General features: G+C 40.3%; 2 protein-coding genes across 2 annotated transcripts in view; both read left to right on the top strand.

The window, feature by feature from the left end:
- The window catches only part of LOC138351715 (ryncolin-4-like), a 413,646-nt gene that overhangs the window by 314,688 nt on the left and 79,612 nt on the right, over positions 1–19,346 (top strand). The gene's annotated exons all lie outside the window — the stretch shown is intronic.
- Positions 1–19,346, top strand: part of LOC138351553 (putative golgin subfamily A member 6-like protein 19) — a 30,648-nt gene that overhangs the window by 7,221 nt on the left and 4,081 nt on the right. The window contains exons 3-4 of the mRNA XM_069303346.1: positions 10,538–10,618; positions 15,797–15,843. Coding sequence (XP_069159447.1) covers positions 10,538–10,618; positions 15,797–15,843 — 128 coding nt within the window. The remainder of the gene's footprint in view (positions 1–10,537; positions 10,619–15,796; positions 15,844–19,346) is intronic.

Genomic DNA, 19,346 nt, shown 5'->3' with positions numbered 1-19,346 from the left:
CCCCTGAAGAGGGGGTGGTTGGGGTCGGGCTTTATGTTACCCTTGAAGAGGGGGTGGTTGGGGTCGGGCCTTATGTTACCCTTGAATAGGGGGGTGGTTGGGGTCGGGCCTTATGTTACCCTTGAAGAGGGGGTGGTTGGGGTCGGGCCTTATGTTACCCTTGAAGAGGGGGGTGGTTGGGGTCACCAATTGCTTTGAAACTTGGACACAACGTTCCATTCGAATAGGAGCGTGGTTCTATATACCTACTATATAGATGCCACACCTGTTACCGATAAAAACATACTTTTTTGAAAACAACACCATCTGTTGCATGTAATAGCAACACATGCTGTACTAAATATGTTACGATTCCATTTCAATGTTTCCGATTGCATTGATAAATTGAATTTTCATCGAATTCTATTCATTTTCATTTCATTATTTTGTGTGACATTGCACTGAATTGAGCTGTTTTGTTTACCATACCATTCATTTCGTAAGTATAGGTATAGATGCCCCACCTGTGATAGGTAAAAACATTCTTTTTTTTAAGAAACAGTGCAATCTGTTGCACGTAAGAGCAACACACGCTATTCTAAATAGGTTATGATTTCATTTCAATGTTTCTGATTGCATTGATAAATTGAATTTTCACAGATTGATCTGCGTTTGTTTTGGAATATTTCGTTAGTATTTTTTTGTTTTTGTTTTTTTTTGCTTTGAAAACAAGAAAATGGACAACACGTTTATTTCACAGCTGCAATGTGCAACAAATGGGCATGAATCCACCGGCTACAACGCTAACTGCTTTCTTCACGTTATGTCAAAATGACACTTTTACGAAAACACTGCTATATTCAGAAGTGCCTACGTATTACCCATATAATGCGCGTAGAAAATCATTTAAACGACACAAACGAGGAAAGCATGTCGACGGACAACCTGGCATATTCAAGTAAATTACAATAGGCAGATATACACTGTGCATTCCAATCGAGATGAATGCTTCTTTCTTCGCATACTGTTGGTAAATGTGCCCGGTCCAACGTCTTTCCAGCCGTTTGGATTTGTCAACATCGTAACACATGCCACGTCCCGTAGTGCATGTCAAGCTCGGAACTAATTGGAGAACGACCGACACTGGGATGTCTGCATTTATGACGCGTGCAACACGTCACATACAAATCAAATTCATGCATTGTTTGCAATCATATTGACCGCCTGCTCTCCTTCATCTCCAACAGAGTTATGGGAGAAATATAAATCGCACATGGCTGAAGATATTATCCGTCGAATACGCAGGAAAATTCATATATGAACATGGATTTCACAACAGAAATTTAAAACGAAGCTTTGATAATGATTGAAAATTTGTGCTTATTAATCGTGAAACAAAGTTCTTAATCAATTTGGAATGCCATCACCGAATCGATCTGCAGCTGCTTCGTTCCATGTAGAATTGCGTCGTGAACAAAATTACAACACGAGTGATCTGTTGTCGTATGTGCAATGAAATATTTCAAAGCTACCGCTTGAGCAAAAAGGCATTTACGATCAAATAATTTAAACTGTCAATAACAGGCTTGGAGATATCTTCTTCTTAGATGCGCCAGGAGGAACTGGTAAAATCTTCTTAATTAGATTGATTCTGGCAGCAGTTCGATCACAAAATGGCATAGCATTAGCTCTTGCATCGTCCAGAATAGCTGCGACATTGCTAGCAGGTGGAAGAACTGCTCAATCGGCTGTGAAATTACCATTTTACATGCAATTCATTGAAACTCCCACGTGCAACATTTCCAAAGCATCCGGCATTGGAAAAGTATTGCAAAAATGCTCACTTATTGTTGGGGATAAATGCACAGTAGCCCACAAAAAAACGTTCAAGGCTCCTGATCGATCATTGCAAGATTTTCGTGGAAACATCAGACCATTTAGGAACGCATTAATATTGCTTGCAGGAGATTTCAGGCAAACATTACCTGTAATTCCTCGACCGACACCAGCGGACGAAATAAAAGCTTGCCTGAAATGCTTTACTTTGTGGCGCCACATAAAGACGTTAAAATGAACTACAAATATGCGTGTCCAGCTTCAAAACGATCCATCAGCTGAGATATTCTCAAATCAATTGCTGGAAATTAGGAATGGAAACGTACTGGTTGATCTGAACTCTGGATGAATGTCATTGCCTCATAACTTCTGCAATTTAGTGACGTCAAAAGAAGAATTTGTTGAAAAAGTATTTCTCAATATTCAGAACTGGTTGGAAAAGCATTTCCCAATATTCATCCCAATCATAAGAATCACGATCGGCTGAGTGAACGAGCTATTCTTGCGGCTAAGATTAAACACGTCTATGAACTTAGCAATGATATTCAGTCTAACATACAAAGAGTCACATACAAGTCCGTCGACACTGTTGTGGAAGCAGATGAAGCGGTTAATTATCCAAACATAATTTTTTAATTCACTCGATCTTCCAGGGATACCACCACGTTTGTTTCACAGTGTACTGCAATTGAAAATCGGCGTGCTAATTATCACGTTGAGAAATATCAACCAACCAAAGCTTTGCAATGGCATGCGGCTTGCTGTAAAAACATTATTCAGCATAGGTGTAGAAACAACAATCTTGACAGGACCTTTCAGAGGTGAAGATGTCCTCATTCCTCGCATTTCTATGATTCAAACGCATATGCCATTTCAATTTAAGATATTGCAATTCCCAATTCGATTGGCGTCTGCAATCACCATCAACAAAGCATAGGGCCAATCTCAAGAATTGTGCTGTTTAGATCTAGACACGGAATGCTTCTCACATGGACAATTATGTGTTGCTTGTTCTAGAGTCGGCAAACCAGACAATCTGTATATCTCCACAGGCAATAGAACAACAAAAAATATTGCATACCCGCAAGCATTGTGAAATTAAACATATTAGAAACGCGCGGCATCTCTTTTCTTTCTTTTCCATTTAACCAGATTGAGTCACAGCATCGCGTGGCTATCTTATCTTGAGGTTATCTTAAGATGATTTCGGGACTTTTTTAGTGTCCCCGCGTCCCGGTCCTCGACCAGACCTCCACCCCCAGGAAGCAGCCCGTAACAGCTGACTAACATCCAGGTACCTATTTTACTGCTAGGTAACAGGGGCATAGGGTGAAAGAAACTCTGCCCATTGTTTCTCGCCAGCGCCTGGGATCGAACCCAGTACCACAGGATCACAAGTCCAGTGTGCTGTCCGCTCGGCTCCTGTGGCGGGTGCGGGTACAGCTAGTACATATAAATTTTAAATGAAGTTATATATATATATATATATATATATATATATATATATATATATATATATATATATATATATATATATATATATATATATATATTGAGAAAATTCGTGTTAGAATTATTAATCTTACTTTTTCGGTCATATTTAATAATATATGTCTACAGGAAAGACTGCTACCAAAATATACTAATATATGTATATATATATATATATATATATATATATATATATATATATATATATATATATATATATATATATATATATATATATATATATATATATTTATATATATATATATATATATATATATATATATATATATATATATATATATACATATATTAGTATATTTTGGTAGCAGTATTTCCTGTAGACATATATTATTAAATATGACCGAAAAAGTAAGATTAATAATTCTAACACGAATTTTCTCAATCTTTCGTACATTTCGCTTCACTGTTGGAGGTAAATCAAAAATCAATTCTCCAAAATTCATTTTTATTTCTAGTCTGACGCGACACGAGCGCGTTTCGTAAAACTTATTACATTTTCAAAGACTTTAGTTCACAAATACACAACTGAATAGAACTTACGCATCTCCGATTTTATATCTACATTTGAGTGAGGTGGAAGGGGTGATGTGGCATTAACACAAGACAGAACAAAATGTGGTATTAATAGGGTATTAATTTCATCAACACAAGACAGAACAAGAGTATTAATAGGGTATTAATTTCATCAACACAAGACAGAACACGAAACAATGGATATTGAATAGAAGTGTTTGTAGAAAGCCTATTGGTCCATATTTCTTGATGCTTCTATATTGGAGCGGAGTCTTGAGGTGGGTAGAATATAGTTGTGCAATAATTGGCTGTTGATTGCTGGTGTTGACTTCTTGATGTGTAGTGCCTCGCAAACGTCAAGCCGCCTGCTATCGCTGTATCTATCGATGATTTCTGTGTTGTTTACTAGGATTTCTCTGGCGATGGTTTGGTTGTGGGAAGAGATTATATGTTCCTTAATGGAGCCCTGTTGCTTATGCATCGTTAAACGCCTAGAAAGAGATGTTGTTGTCTTGCCTATATACTGGGTTTTTTGGAGCTTACAGTCCCCAAGAGGGCATTTGAAGGCATAGACGACGTTAGTCTCTTTTAAAGCGTTCTGTTTTGTGTCTGGAGAGTTTCTCATGAGTAGGCTGGCCGTTTTTCTGGTTTTATAGTAAATCGTCAGTTGTATCCTCTGATTTTTGTCTGTAGGGATAACGTTTCTATTAACAATATCTTTCAGGACCCTTTCCTCCGTTTTATGAGCTGTGGAAAAGAAGTTCCTGTAAAATAGTCTAATAGGGGGTATAGGTGTTGTGTTAGTTGTCTCTTCAGAGGTTGCATGGTTTTTCATAAGAAGGAAAGTGAAAAGCCATGTGGATTATGATTAGAATAGATGATGGGATGGTGCCTTTGTAGATAGGGTTCATAACGTTGCAAGCACAGCACGATGGCGAGTAGCTCCTTCTCGATTGTGCTATAATTATATTGGCGAAGTATCAGCTTGTAGCTGTAGTAGCTGACTGTCAAGAATTCTCCCTCTCATTGTTGCATCAAGACACCCCCAATGCCGGTACTGCTGGCATCAACATTAAGGATGAAGGGTCGTTTAACATCTTGCGAGGCGAGGATGGGATTAGTACATAGCAAGGTTTTCCGTTGTTCAAAAGCAATGGATTGGGAGATAATCAAAATGTACTTCTTGTTAGGGGCCTGGTAAGGTTGATTAGAGGTGAGGCAGCGGTGCTAAAGTTTCTGCAAAATCGACGATAATATGAAGCAATGCCTAAGAAATGCATAAGTTGTTTATGTGAAGTAGGCTGTGGATATTGTTGGATGGCTTGAAGGTGAACGTCTAGAGGTGCTATGCTTCCACTGCCTATGATATGACCAAGATCGTGTCATATCATAGGCAGTGGAAGTACTTTACCTTTGGCAAACGTGGACTTGTCCAAATTAATGGCGAGACCAGCCTGGAAAAGATTGTAGAACAGACGTTGTTGCTGTTGTGGATGTTCTTCCCAGATGATGGTCGCAACAGCAATGTCATCCAGGTAGGCGTAGGTATCGTCAAGGACTTGGATGATGATGTTCACAGCAGGATGGAAGGTAACTGGGGCATTGCAGAGTCCAAAAGACATTCGCTCGTATCTAAAGAGGCCAAAAGGAGTGATGAAACCAGAGATGTCCTTAGCAAGCTCTGTAAGATTGATCTAAAGAACATTTCTGAGGAGTGTCTTTGAGTAGGAGAAAACGAGACTAGAGCCATCCCCTCCATCGGCAGAGCTAGATGATTGACAGATGAGCATGATAGATCGCTCGCTAAACGTGAATGAGCGCACGTGCGCGCATCCCGGGGTGCGGGTGTTCAGTTGCCCACGTCTTGGCATTAGGGTTAATTAATTTATTTTTAGAGACTTTAGTCTTGGACCTGTGTCTTACTAGTTTAAACCATTGTATTGTGTTTGTAGTAAATGCCTATATATTCCAGTGTATGGATTCGTAGTTAAGTGTTATGGTTAATATCAGATGCGGTTTTACCCTCTAGTCACAGGACCATGGGTTTCACAAACAGGGATCAATGACCGCAGCAGCCCAGTCTCTGGTGTGGATGAAATCCACTTAGTCACATAGGGCTACTTGTATTGGGCTACTTAGATTTAATGTGTTACTTATATTTTGCGCGTAGTAAAGTGTTGTGTCATAGCAATTATAATTTAAATCATCATATTTTAGACGTAGTAGAGGAATATGGCTTTATTTTAAATTATTAGCCTACCTTATTGATTCCAACTAACGTATTTTCAGAGTATAGTGAAAGTGAAATGAAAGTGATGAGTATGATCAAGTAAGTGTAAGGGAGTTTGTGTGTGTTGAGAGGGGAAGTAGGTGAGCAGATGAGGCTCTCTGACCTTCAACCCTCTCCTCCCCCCCCCCCCCAGCATAACTATACATTTACATTTTACTTTACATTTTCCAGTCAAATTCCCATCGTTCTCAATAGATGCTTCTTTCTTGACGTTTAGAATGTTACATTGAACGTTTTCAAATCATAGTGTTACTCTCTCTCCCCATACGTTAACTTCGGTAGTGTATTATAGATGAAAAAATAGTAAGGTATACAATAGTCTTATTATTATCAATATTTTACCAATCTATCTTACTGCAAAATAAGTAAGTTATCTTTTTCGTTTACTCGGTATCAAAATCATTCATACACATTAATATTTCTTATAAGCTTTCCCAGACAAATCTTTCCGTATCACCTCATTATGATTTATGTATTAACAAATCTCTAACACAACGGTATGCATGTATTAGTTAAACTTTTTTGTGTGTTTTATGAGTTATAAATATTACCAATTCGATCTTTCATGATCCCTGCTATTATTCAGTTTCAAACAAATAAAGTAATCTTTTCCTCGTTTCTACTTCATGCATTTACGCATCAAGTAAATACTATATATCTACGCATCTTTGTGTTTACGACTCATAAATGTTATCAAGTTTATTGATCAGTATATTTCAATATTGCTATTTAAGCATCAAAGATTCAGTGTTTATTCTCCATGGTATGTGTAAATTTTTCATTAGTGTGTGAGAAAAGACTGTGACTGGGAAAGCGTTCAAGGTTGACCATGGATGAACCAGTGTATGGGTCTGTCATTTATCTATGCACTGCAACCCATCCTCCGAATTGACAGTACGTTTTAATACTAAGCGTAATATGTACATTTTCTGACTGTTATACATAGTACATAATTGCACTTATGGGGCTGTTACATTTACCCATCCCCCTCCCCCGATTTAATTCTCCTAGTTTTCTGTTAGGACACTTAAAATTTTAAGATAAAATTTTAAAGTTCAGTTGCTATAAACAAGTTTTAAATATTAGGATTTTCTTTTTCACTTTTATTAAACAATAGAGATTTTATACAAAATTTGAAAATGTCCTGAGTTACTTTACAATTTATTGAAATATTTTAGTTTTGTTTTATTTGTTTTATAAAACTGTAATATCAATATAGCTATAGGTTAAGTAGTAGGTATAATAAAGATCCAATAAAATGCTTATCTTCACAAACTAAGACGGTTAGGTTAGGTCGTGGTTTTCTTTTCAGCTTTTTAGGTAAACTCAAATATTCACAATATATTTGACTACGATTTAATACTAAGTGTAAATTAGTACAATTCTTGACTGCCATACATAGTACATAATTGCACTTACGGGGCTGTGTACATTTCCCTCCCCATTTTTGGAGGACGGGCTGATGCACTTACATATCTGTGCTTTCCAAACATGTTTCTCTAGATCTTTCATTTCGCATGACTAGCATGATAAGTTATAGATCTCAGATCTAACACTAGACTCCCATCCTCTTCACTATATTCAGGTAGACCTATATAAATTGGTCCCAGTAAAGTAAACTACACTTCCCCGCTATTATTATCTTTTCTTTTTATGATCTTATCTCTATCTGTCGTAACTTAGTTAATCTTTCTACTTTTATCAAAATCTTTCAAACTCATCATTATTAATATTAACTTATTCCACAGTAAATCTTTTCCATATCATAACATTACTGTTTTATGTTGTATTAATCAATTTAAGTCAGCTTTAAGCAGTACAATATACATACAGTTATTCTGTTTCGTATCATATAGTCCATCACAGACCTTTTACATCTAAAGTTGAATCATCTTGTGGGTCTTCTAGCGTAACTTATGTCTTATCAATATTACTAATTCAATCGATCTGGACCGTCCAACTAAGGTATGTAAGCTTCATGTTTTGTGTTTACTCTCAAATTTGCAATAATTAAATTGTCCCCATTTTCGGGAGAGTGACGAGACCCCCCTGAGAGGATGTGAGACAAGGGTACAGAGGGTCATCGGTAGGAACAATACAGTGAGAGAGCAGGTGTGTGGCTGTCAAGGAGGGTGGTGTAAGACTGGATGACCCAGAATGCGGGTGAACGTGGATGAGCGAGACTACTTACCTATTAGTGCTTACCTACCAATGCAGATCAGGTATTCACGAAGCATTCTTACCTAATGAACCATACAACTCTCAAGATGATTCCTTCCCCCCTTAAAATTCACTTTATTCAATATTTCATCCGTGATAAGATGGAGTTATCTGCGATGTCTTCATTCCCTTACTCAATGATCAGGGTAACACATAAAAACGTCACACACCCACGATCCCATTTAAGGAATTAAATGATAACTGTATCATTATCATATCTCGTCTTTCTCTTTATCATCTTATTTCATCTTTCATATTATATCTTCTTATATAATAACCAACCAAGAAGGTGGTAGAGGGATAGCTATATATTGTATCTTTATTCAACATCCAACTATATCATAACTTTGCAGTTTCAAAAACAAATTAACTCATCGTTCATGCTGTATCTAGCCAATATCAATCATTCTGTTTCACAATTAAACTCTTAATGTATCAAAGTTTATGATACATAAACATAATATTTTAACATAATGTGTATACTCATCCCTCGACAGGACTTTCCCAAATTCCCTGAGTATTACAGGGTGAGTGTGACTTGTGCCTGTGGACGAATGTAAGCATGCATCAGCGTGCATGAACACGTGTATTAGTGTGAGAGCTGTTTCCAGTAATTTTTTTTAGTCCGACTCACATTAGTGTTTGGCCATATCGATCTTGCTCAAGCAGTCTATATTGTATCATATCTTCCATTCTTATGATCAAGTGTCGAATATCACTATGTAGTCTCTAATTTCTATTCCTATAGATGTAATGTGTATACAGTCATTATGTAACAGCCATTCCAATTCACAACCATTTTCAGAGAAAGTTGAAAATACCCCTTGTAGGAGAGGCAAGGGGGACAATAACATTATAAAGATTTAAACCAACTTTATACAGTTCAAGACACCATCACATGTTCTGTTTCGGATCATAGCACCCTTTAAATCACTTTGCTCCTATTCTATTCATTGTGTGCATCTTCTGTACTATCAATTCTACTAAATAAATCAAACTGTACCTTACAACTCTACAATTTATCTTTCTGTTTTTGTTTACTTTCCAATTTGCATTATTAAACGATTTAGGTCTCCTTTAAGCACTTCAACATACCAAACAATTGTTGTTTAATATCATAGCTCCCAACAAATAGAGTTTACATCTACCCCCACTTCAATATGTGCATCTTCTGTCTTACCAATTTTAATATTTTATTCAACTATACCTTCTATCTCAGCGAATTTAACCTTGATGTTTAGTGTTTACTCTCCAATTTGGAGCAGCAATTCAAATTTCCATGTCTCATCCTTTTATTAAGTTAAACTTTTACCAAGACAGTCATTTCATATAATTTAAGACATACTTTAAACAATTCAAACACATCAACACATGATGTGTTTCGGATCATAGCTCTTATCAGACTGACTTAGTATTTATGCAGTGACAATTTTTTTTTCAGAGTTGCTGAGTTTTTTGCAAAAAGATGTAGTTTTTGCAGAGTGATTTAGTTTTTTTGCACAGTAACTGTAGTTTTTGCAGAATTACTTTTGTATGCAGAGTGACTTATTTTTTGCAGAGTGACTTATTTTTTGCAGAGATTTAGTTTTTTTGCCGAGACTTAATTTTTTTGCAGGCTACCTTAGGTTTCAAAATGACAATTTTTTTAAGGGAGATCACAGTGTATTAATTTACAGAGCCATGTTTGTGTTGTTGTTTTTTTATGAAATTCACTGCATCTTTTTTGTGATTTCACAGTGTCTTACTTTTCAGAGTTCTTACTAACTTTTTTTTCAAATCAAGTTTACTTACTGTTTTTTTATCCCCTGCTGCACTTCACATTACATATGATAATCCACTTTCATAAGATAATCTCTCATTTGACTAATACTAACTCATATCTCACAGATCTCACATGATAGAAAAAACTCATCTCTGAAATCTCAAATCATCCCAATAATTATTTTGAATGACTCACACAAAAGACTTATACTCACATGGTGTTTACACTCATATTTTATTCATACTCTTCTGTAATAATCTGTTTGCTACGCAAGAGTAACTTTCTTTAACTGCAAGATCACACCATATATCTCCTGAGCTCTTCTTTCACTCGCTAGTCAATATTAGTTTACACAATTGTTGTGTAATTAGTTGACACAATTGACAATAATTCAACCAGATATTACAATGGTAAAATATTGGCAGGGTGTCAACGGCCAAGGACTGTGCAGAACTGTACTGTCGGGGAGCGAGGCTGGACGGTGTCTACTTCATCGAACCTCGCAGGTAATATTATATCGTTCAAACCATGCCAGGTTAACTATCCAGGTCATGTCAGGTTAATTATCCAGGTTGTGCCAGGTTAACTCTCCAGGTAGCACTAAGGTAATTATCAAGGTCGTGCAAGGTTAACTATTCAGGTCATGCCAGGTTAACCATCCAGGTCGGGCCAGATGAACCATCCAAGTTGAGTGAGATCAACCATGCAGGTCGACAATTCAGGCCATGTCAGGTCGACAGTGCAGATCGTGCCAGGTCGACAATTCATGTCATACCATGTAAAAGCATTCGGGTCATGCTAAGTCATCAATCCAGGTCATCCATCAAGGTCGTGCTAGGTCAATAATCAATATCATACCAGGTCAGCCATCAAGTTTGTGCCGAGTCAGTCATCGAGGTCGTACTTGGTCATCCATCTAGGTCATGCTAGGTCAACCAGACGGGTTGCACCAGATTAGCCATGCAGGTGGTGCCAGGTCGTCCATCTGGATGGTATCAAGTCAACATGGATTATGCCAGCAGCTCGTACAATGTAAGCTATGAGAAGTAACAGACTTCCGAGAAGTAACACATTTTTCCTCTGGGAACTAAACTGTATTAGTTAGGAAACACATTTTGATACGAAGATAAATTTTACAGGATTATTGCATCAGAATTTTTCCCTCTCAGATTCATGAAAGACCACTATACTTGTTTATAAACTTTGTATCCTAATCATCTATATACACATATGTTGTTGTTGTTGTTGTTGTTGTTGTTGTTGATTTAGGTTCGACGACGATCGTGGGATCGGATGCGCCCCGGCGAACCCGGTAAGGGTTAATTGCAAAGCTTAGAAAGGTGAAACACCAAGCCAAATCGCGAAACGAGTGACGCCAATCACTGGAAACTAATATGCCACACGGCAAAGAAACGCAGACAGGCAGATGATTGTAAAGCCCCAGGAGTCCCTCAGGGTGACTAGCACCGGGCCCGCCCCACACAGAGAACACTGGGGAGCCCCAGGAGTCCCTCAGGGTGACTAGCACCGGGCCCCGCCCCACACAGAGAACACTGGTGAGCCCCAGGAGTTCCTCAGGGTGACTAGCACCGGGCCCCGCCCCACACAGAGAACACTGGTGAGCCCCAGGAGTCCCTCAGGGTGACTAGCACCGGGCCCGCCCCACACAGAGAACACTGGGGAGCCCCAGGAGTCCCTCAGGGTGACTAGCACCGGGCCCCGCCCCACACAGAGAACACTGGGGAGCCCCAGGAGTCCCTCAGGATGACTAGCACGGGGCCCCGCCCCACACAGAGAACACTGGTGAGCCCCAGGAGTTCCTCAGGGTGACTAGCACGGGGCCCCGCCCCACACAGAGAACACTGGGGAGCCCCAGGAGTCCCTCAGGGTGACTAGCACCGGGCCCGCCCCACACAGAGAACACTGGGGAGCCCCAGGAGTCCCTCAGGGTGACAAGCGCCGGCCCCGCCCCACACAGAGAACACTGGAGAGGCCCAGGAGTCCCTCAGGGTGACTAGCACCGGGCCCCGCCCCACACAGAGAACAATGGGGAGCCCCAGGAGTCCCTCAGGGTGACTAGCACCGAGCCCGCCCCACACAGAGAACACTGGGGAGCCCCAGGAGTCCCTCAGGGTGACTAGCACCGGGCCCGCCCCACACAGAGAACACTGGGGAGCCCCAGGAGTCCCTCAGGGTGACTAGCACCGGGCCCGCCCCACACAGAGAACACTGGTGAGCCCCAGGAGTCCCTCAGGGTGACTAGCACCGGGCCCCGCCCCACACAGAGAACACTGGGGAGGCCCAGGAGTCCCTCAGGGTGACTAGCACCGGCCCCGCCCCACACAGAGAACACTGGGGAGCCCCAGGAGTCCCTCAGGGTGACTAGCACCGGCCCCGCCCCACACAGAGAACACTGGGGAGCCCCAGGAGACCCTCAGGGTGACTAGCACCGGCCCCGCCCCACACAGAGAACACTGGGGAGCCCCAGGAGACCCTCAGGGTGACTAGCACCGGGCCCCACCCCACACAGAGAACACTGGGGAGCCCCAGGAGTCCCTCAGGGTGACTAGCACCGGGCCCCACCCCACACAGAGAACACTGGGGAGGCCCAGGAGTCCCTCAGGGTGACTAGCACCGGCCCCGCCCCACACAGAGAACACTGGGGAGCCCCAGGAGTCCCTCAGGGTGACTAGCACCGGCCCCGCCCCACACAGAGAACACTGGGGAGCCCCAGGAGACCCTCTGGGTGACTAGCACCGGCCCCGCCCCACACAGAGAACACTGGGGAGCCCCAGGAGACCCTCAGGGTGACTAGCACCGGGCCCCACCCCACACAGAGAACACTGGGGAGCCCCAGGAGACCCTCAGGGTGACTAGCACCGGCCCCGCCCCACACAGAGAACACTGGGTATCAAAATCATAAACTCGGCCCCCAACTAAAACGCAAAAGTCATCCAGTGCCCTCCAGCAGAGCAGAAGCCGGCTGGCCACCATGACTGAGGGCACACTGAGCCCACCAAGACCCGCCAATCCCCGGCACCTCTCGGCCAAGCCGGCACGGGACACTGTCAACCCGCCGGGAGAACCAGCCAAAACACGTGAAAAAATGTATCAACAATCCCGTGACCCAAGGCGATATGTGCGCCAGGTACAAACGGACAGTTGAAATGGGATGCCAAACGGCAGTATCAGAGGCAAAACGCGAATACAGAACGTGATCCGGTGGCTCCCAAGCGGAGGAGGTGTCCACTCGTCATCAAGTTTGAACCAGGAGTCTATATACACATATTTATTTTAATCTAAAATTTATTTTAAATAAAGGCAAAAATAATATTTACGAAAGAGGCTTAGCTGTATATGCTGGCTTGTTTATGCTCGTCATAATGTCGGAAATTACGACACTTATTTACTAACCATTGGCATACAAAGTTAAAAAGAGATGTCAGGAGTATACTAACATTACTTATTTACTAACCTTTCACAGAAAACGAATTTAACAACACACCAGGGAGAATGGGATGTTACCACATAAGCAGTTTCACGATTTATGAGTGATATTTACTCTTGTGAATAACTAAAACTTTCAATCTTGAGTTTAAATACCACAAAAAAGTGATCTATATGACTAATCGTTATTAACTGACTCATAAAATCCAAACTTCCTCCTTTAGTAATAAGTTGATAATATCGAAAATTGAGCCGTGCTGGTTGGGGAGTCCCAAGCCAAGCATAAAGCGGACACACTATATTGTGCGCATCGCAGTTGATACGTCAACACTACTAGCCTTACTTAAGAATTCACACGTGTACACACCAGATATTTCCCACGATCACCCATTCAACGATTTCGCTACTTGGGAAGTATTGTTTCCAGTTTACTAGTAAGAATTATCAATAATTCTGGCCAGTAGTATAGATAATTATTATAGTCCGGATAGGATACATGGAGGGCACCCGGAACAGGTAAACTCATTTCTTACAATAAATTAATTTCCCATGTATATATATACATTGTGTAGTGGTAAGTGTTTACTACTGATACATTAATTGGCAGGTGCCATTCAGAAGAAGAATTAACATACATTCGGCCTGTTTGCGGTTTCCCAAGTTGTCATTAAGACTCCCTTAACTGATGTTTATTGTATGTGACCGAAGAAAACCACTGCCTATTATCAGGCGATTTCGACTCTAGAGCTAAGCATTTGATAAATTATTAACCTATTTAACCGTAGAACTAACACACATAATGTTGTTTCTTGTTAACCACCATTGGTGATATAGGTTACGTACGTATAAACCCCTTAACTTGTGGAAAGATAAACCTCAGCACGACTAATCAATGTAATACACTTCATTTACATCATTCAGTCCACTTCAATTAATTAATTTTAAAGTAGATTTCAACTAGTAATTTAACAGTACTCAAACTTATTCTGGTGAGAACTCCCTACACATGATGTAGTGACCGGTTTATGCTCCAGTCATGACGTAGTGGCCGGTTTATGTTCCAGTCATTATGCAGTGGCCGGTTAATGTTTGTGAGATTTTTCTATTCACCTTACATTGAAGGTTTGACCTCAAACAGAAAGGACTGCTTAGCCAACACGTTAAGAGTCGGAAGCAGCATGTACTTTAGGCAAGAGCCCATTGAAGGGTGGAAGCAATCCACCAGGCCTTCAATCTTGGTTGAAATCCCTATCCACTTGGACGTCCGGTTCCTCTAGTGATAAAGCATTCTTAAGGGTAACCCAAGAGTTCTCACACCAAATTTTAATTTGATGTGTGGCACTATGAATCGGATTCAAATGCCAGAAGCAGGCCTTCATTAAAATTTACATGAAGTTTTGTACTATGCAGAATATGTATGTGATACACTATTATGTTGAGTTATTGACATAAAGACCGTTCTTCTATAACAATAACAATTTATTCAATAAAGAACTACAACTACTACAATAAAGACTTTAAGTTACGTTAATGTCTTTCTGTAGTATGATAAGGAAAAGCTAAAAGGTGTTACAACTTGTTAGAAGGTGTAACAACTTGTTAAAAGCTGTTACAACTTGTTAGAAGGTGTTACAACTTGATAGAAGATGTTGCAACTTGTCAGAAGGTGTTACAACTTGTTAGAACGTTGCAGCAACGTTGTGGTTTCACCGAGTGTTTAGCGGGATATAAACCCAAGGAATCGCCTACCTGCTGAAGCCGTATTAATGCAGTAGTAATGAATCAATGGGAGTTGGTCAGTAAGATTGACTAAATTCAAGTGATTCAAAGTGAGTTACTCAGATTCAGTGATTCCATGAGAGAGACTCAGTATGAGCAACTATGCAGGAGTGACTGTATGATTTAGTATAAATGAATCAGTGTGAGTAACTTATTATAATTGACTCAATAAAAATGACTGTATAAGTGAGTCAGTGAGATTCAGTATGAGTGCCTCAGTATGAGTGACTCAGTTTTCGTGATTCAGCATGAGTCATACAAAATGGTGTGCGGGGCCTGGACTCAACCAAGAGGACTTTATCCGTGATGTGAGCTTAGTCTCCATAGTAATGATAAGCATGCTTGGTTCTGGAGAGTTTTATGTAGCTGCTGGACATCTCCCACATTATGTGGGTGATGTCCAGGCCTTCACCTGGAGAAGTGTTGAGGTGTTTTATGAGTTGTGATCTCTCCCACAGGGAGGGACGGCTGGTGTCTGCCTGGTGTGACATGACTACTGACGGAGGTAAGTAATCTCTCCCACAGGGAGGGACGGCCGGTGTCTGCCTGGTGTGACATGACTACTGACGGAGGTGAGTAATCTCTCCCAAAGGGAGGGACGGCTGGTGTCTGCCTGGTGTGACATGACTACTGACGGAGGTGAGTAATCTCTCCCACAGGGAGGGACGGCTGGTGTCTGCCTGGTGTGATATGACTACTGGCGGAGAGTAGCTGTCTCTCCTGCTGCAGTAGTATTGGTGGTATTATTAGTTATTATTATTATTATTATTATTATTATTATTATTATTATTATTTACCACAGACGTGGCCACACATTAACAATGCTAACCAGCATATATAAATTTTCCTCTGTCTTCAATGGACAGGGATAGAGATTAGTTAAACATATAGTTCAGGGATTTATTAAACAATCAACTACTGAAGGTGATTGCAGTGCTTTTAAAATGCTAATCTAACGTACATTCGTAAATACATAGATACACAGATTTACGTCTGTCCTACGTAAAGTGTTCGATGAATCGTTTACATAATGTTATTAATGTGCATTTAAAAAAGTGAAATGTAATTCTGATCAGCTTCCACACATACTTTATACATATACATACACATAAACACATACATACATATACATATATACACACACACATACACATACATTTGTCTCTTACACTCTGACAGCGTGAGATAGATGATAGAGAAACTAGTGTGCAATAAGCACTTAACCACTGAAGGTGACTAAGTAGCTTTTACAAGCTCAGGTTATAAGAACATAAGAACAAAGGTAACTGTAGAAGGCCTATTGGCCCATACGAGGCAGCTCCTATTTCTAACCACCTAATCCCACTCATATACATGTCCAACCGACACTTGAAACAACCGAGGGACCCCACCTCCACCACGTTATGCGGCAATTGGTTCCACAAATCAACAACCCTGTTACTGAACCAGTATTTACCCAAGTTTTTCCTAAATCTAAACTTTTCCAATTTATATCCAATGTTTCATGTTCTGTCTTGTGTTGATACTTTTAATACCCTATTAATATCCCCTTTGTTATGTCCATTCATCCACTTGTAAACCTCTATCATGTCACCCCTAATCTTCGCCTTTCCAGTGAATTCAACTTAAGCTTTGTTAATCTTTCTTCATATGAAAGATTTCTAATTTGGGGAATTAACTTAGTCATCCTACGCTGGACACATTCAAGTGAATTTATATCCATTCTATAGTACGGCGACCAAAACTGAACTGCATAATCTAAATGGGGCCTAACCAGAGCTAGATATAGCTGAAGAACCACACCAGGTGTCTTGTTACTAATGCTTCGATTAATAAATCCCAGTGTCCTATTTGCCTTATTACGAACATTCATGCATTGATCGTTTTGTTTTAAATTCTTACTAATCATAACTCCCAGATCCCTTTCGCAATCAGATTTCGCAATCTCATCAGCATCTAGCTCGTATCTTGTAACTATCATCATTACCTAGCCTCAAAACTTTACATTTATCAGCATTAAACTGCATCTGCCAATCCGTTGACCATTTCAAAACCCTATTTAGATCAACTTGAAGTGATAGTGAGTCTTCTTCCGTATTAATTTCTCTACCGATTTTTGTATTATCGGCAAATTTGCAAATGTTGCTACTCAAACCTGAATCTAAATCATTTATATATATTATAAACAACAGAAGACCCAGGACAGTGCCTTGAGGCACTCCACTTACAACATTTTCCCACTCTGACTTGACTCCATTTATACTAACTCTCTGTTCCCTTTGGTATAGCCATGCCGTAATCCAGCTTAATATAGCACCCCCAATACCATGAGCTTCTATCTTTTTAATCAGTCTTTCATGTGGCACTGTATCAAAAGCTTTGCTAAAGTCAAGGTACACAACATCACAATCCTTACCACTATCAACTGCCTCAACTATGTTTGAATAAAAAGGTAACAAATTTGTTAAATATGAACGGCCATTTATAAAACCATGTTGCGACTTATACAGTTACATCAAATACATACATTGTATGAGTGATACATTACATGGTCAATCTTGGGTACAAGTCCAATATATCATAAAGTGTTCCAGTATTCATATAGAAGTTACAGAGTTCAGCATACCTCAGCCCAGGAGGGCGAAAGTCAGTCAATATGGGACATTCTACAATACTGTTCAAGAGAGTGCATGTTTTCTCTTTCACAAAGTTGACACATTCTGTACTCAACATTTAGGTTTTGAGAAAGCTGTCAGATACATCTCTATCCCAGGCGTAGTCTGGCTACTATAACATCACATTGCCGAGTTCTTGCTGTATTAGTCCCATATGTGAATGTCTCCTCACGATATCTCTTCTAATATTTAATTCTACAAATTTAAGGTCTTTGTGAATTTATTAGGTCAGTGAGATTTTCATTAGATACTTCTTTAAGTATTGTTTTGTCACTGCTAATGAAACGCCCATATGAATTTTTACCACTGGTTTCCTACAGGCTGTCATTACAAGCATATCAACAGTGTCATGCCTTGAGATACCAACTTGTGATGGTGTCCATAGGAATTTAATTTCAAATCTGTTTTCTTTAGCAGCTAAAACATTCATTCTACTATGTGCGTTCAATGCCAGAAGTGCACTCTGCGAGTCACAGTATATAAGTCCACTGCCTTTGTCTTTTAAAAATTCAGTAGCAAGGTATATGCCTGCAAGTTCAGTTTGAGTTGTACTTGCCCAATCATTGAACATAAGAACATAAGTACAAAGGTAACTGCAGAACGCCTATTGGCCCATACGAGGCAGCTCCTCAATGAAGAGCGCTCCTCTTTGGCGCGTTTCATTGCTGTACTTACAAGAGAAGATTATGCAAATATATTACATGCGCATCGGTACATCGTCCACCTTTTTCTACAGAACCGTTGGTATAGCACTGATTCACATCGTTACCCATACCCTGAGTACTCCCAGTGATGCTCAGTGAGTCAGTCAGGTGCAGTCACAGTGAAAGGTTGTGTTAGCTGGAGCTCCGATTCTAGTAACATTATTATTGCAATAATGGAAGGATTAGTGAAGGATTTGGTGAGTCTGGTTGGAGCTCTGAGAGCAGAGATGGATTCCCTGCGGGAGGAGGTACGACGGCTGAGACTTCGAGAGGAAACGAAGGAGGAGGCCAGTGTTGACGGGACCTCATTAAAAAGGACTGACGGGAATAGTATTAAGAAGACCTCGTCTTGGCAAGTTGTGAAGGACAGGGGTCTTAAGAAGACCTTGGCAAAACCGACAACTAATAGCCTACACCTAAGGACTTTTAATGCATTTGACGTATTAGAGGACAAGTGCTGTGGTGAACCTGTTGTTCAAAGAGGAGGCAAAGCAACGAGGAGCATTGAAGCGCAGGTCCCTCAAACTGCTCGAAAGGAAAAGGGAGAATCGAAGCGAATTTTGGTTGTGGGAGATTCCCAAGTGAGGTATTTAGTCAGAACGTTTTGTGCCAGAGATAGGGGAACAGAT

This window comes from Procambarus clarkii, chromosome 50, assembly GCF_040958095.1.
Source record: "Procambarus clarkii isolate CNS0578487 chromosome 50, FALCON_Pclarkii_2.0, whole genome shotgun sequence".
In the NCBI taxonomy this organism is placed as follows: Eukaryota; Metazoa; Arthropoda; class Malacostraca; order Decapoda; family Cambaridae; genus Procambarus; species Procambarus clarkii.
Note: the sequence above shows the minus strand (reverse complement) of the source record. Positions and strands in the feature narration are given on the sequence as shown.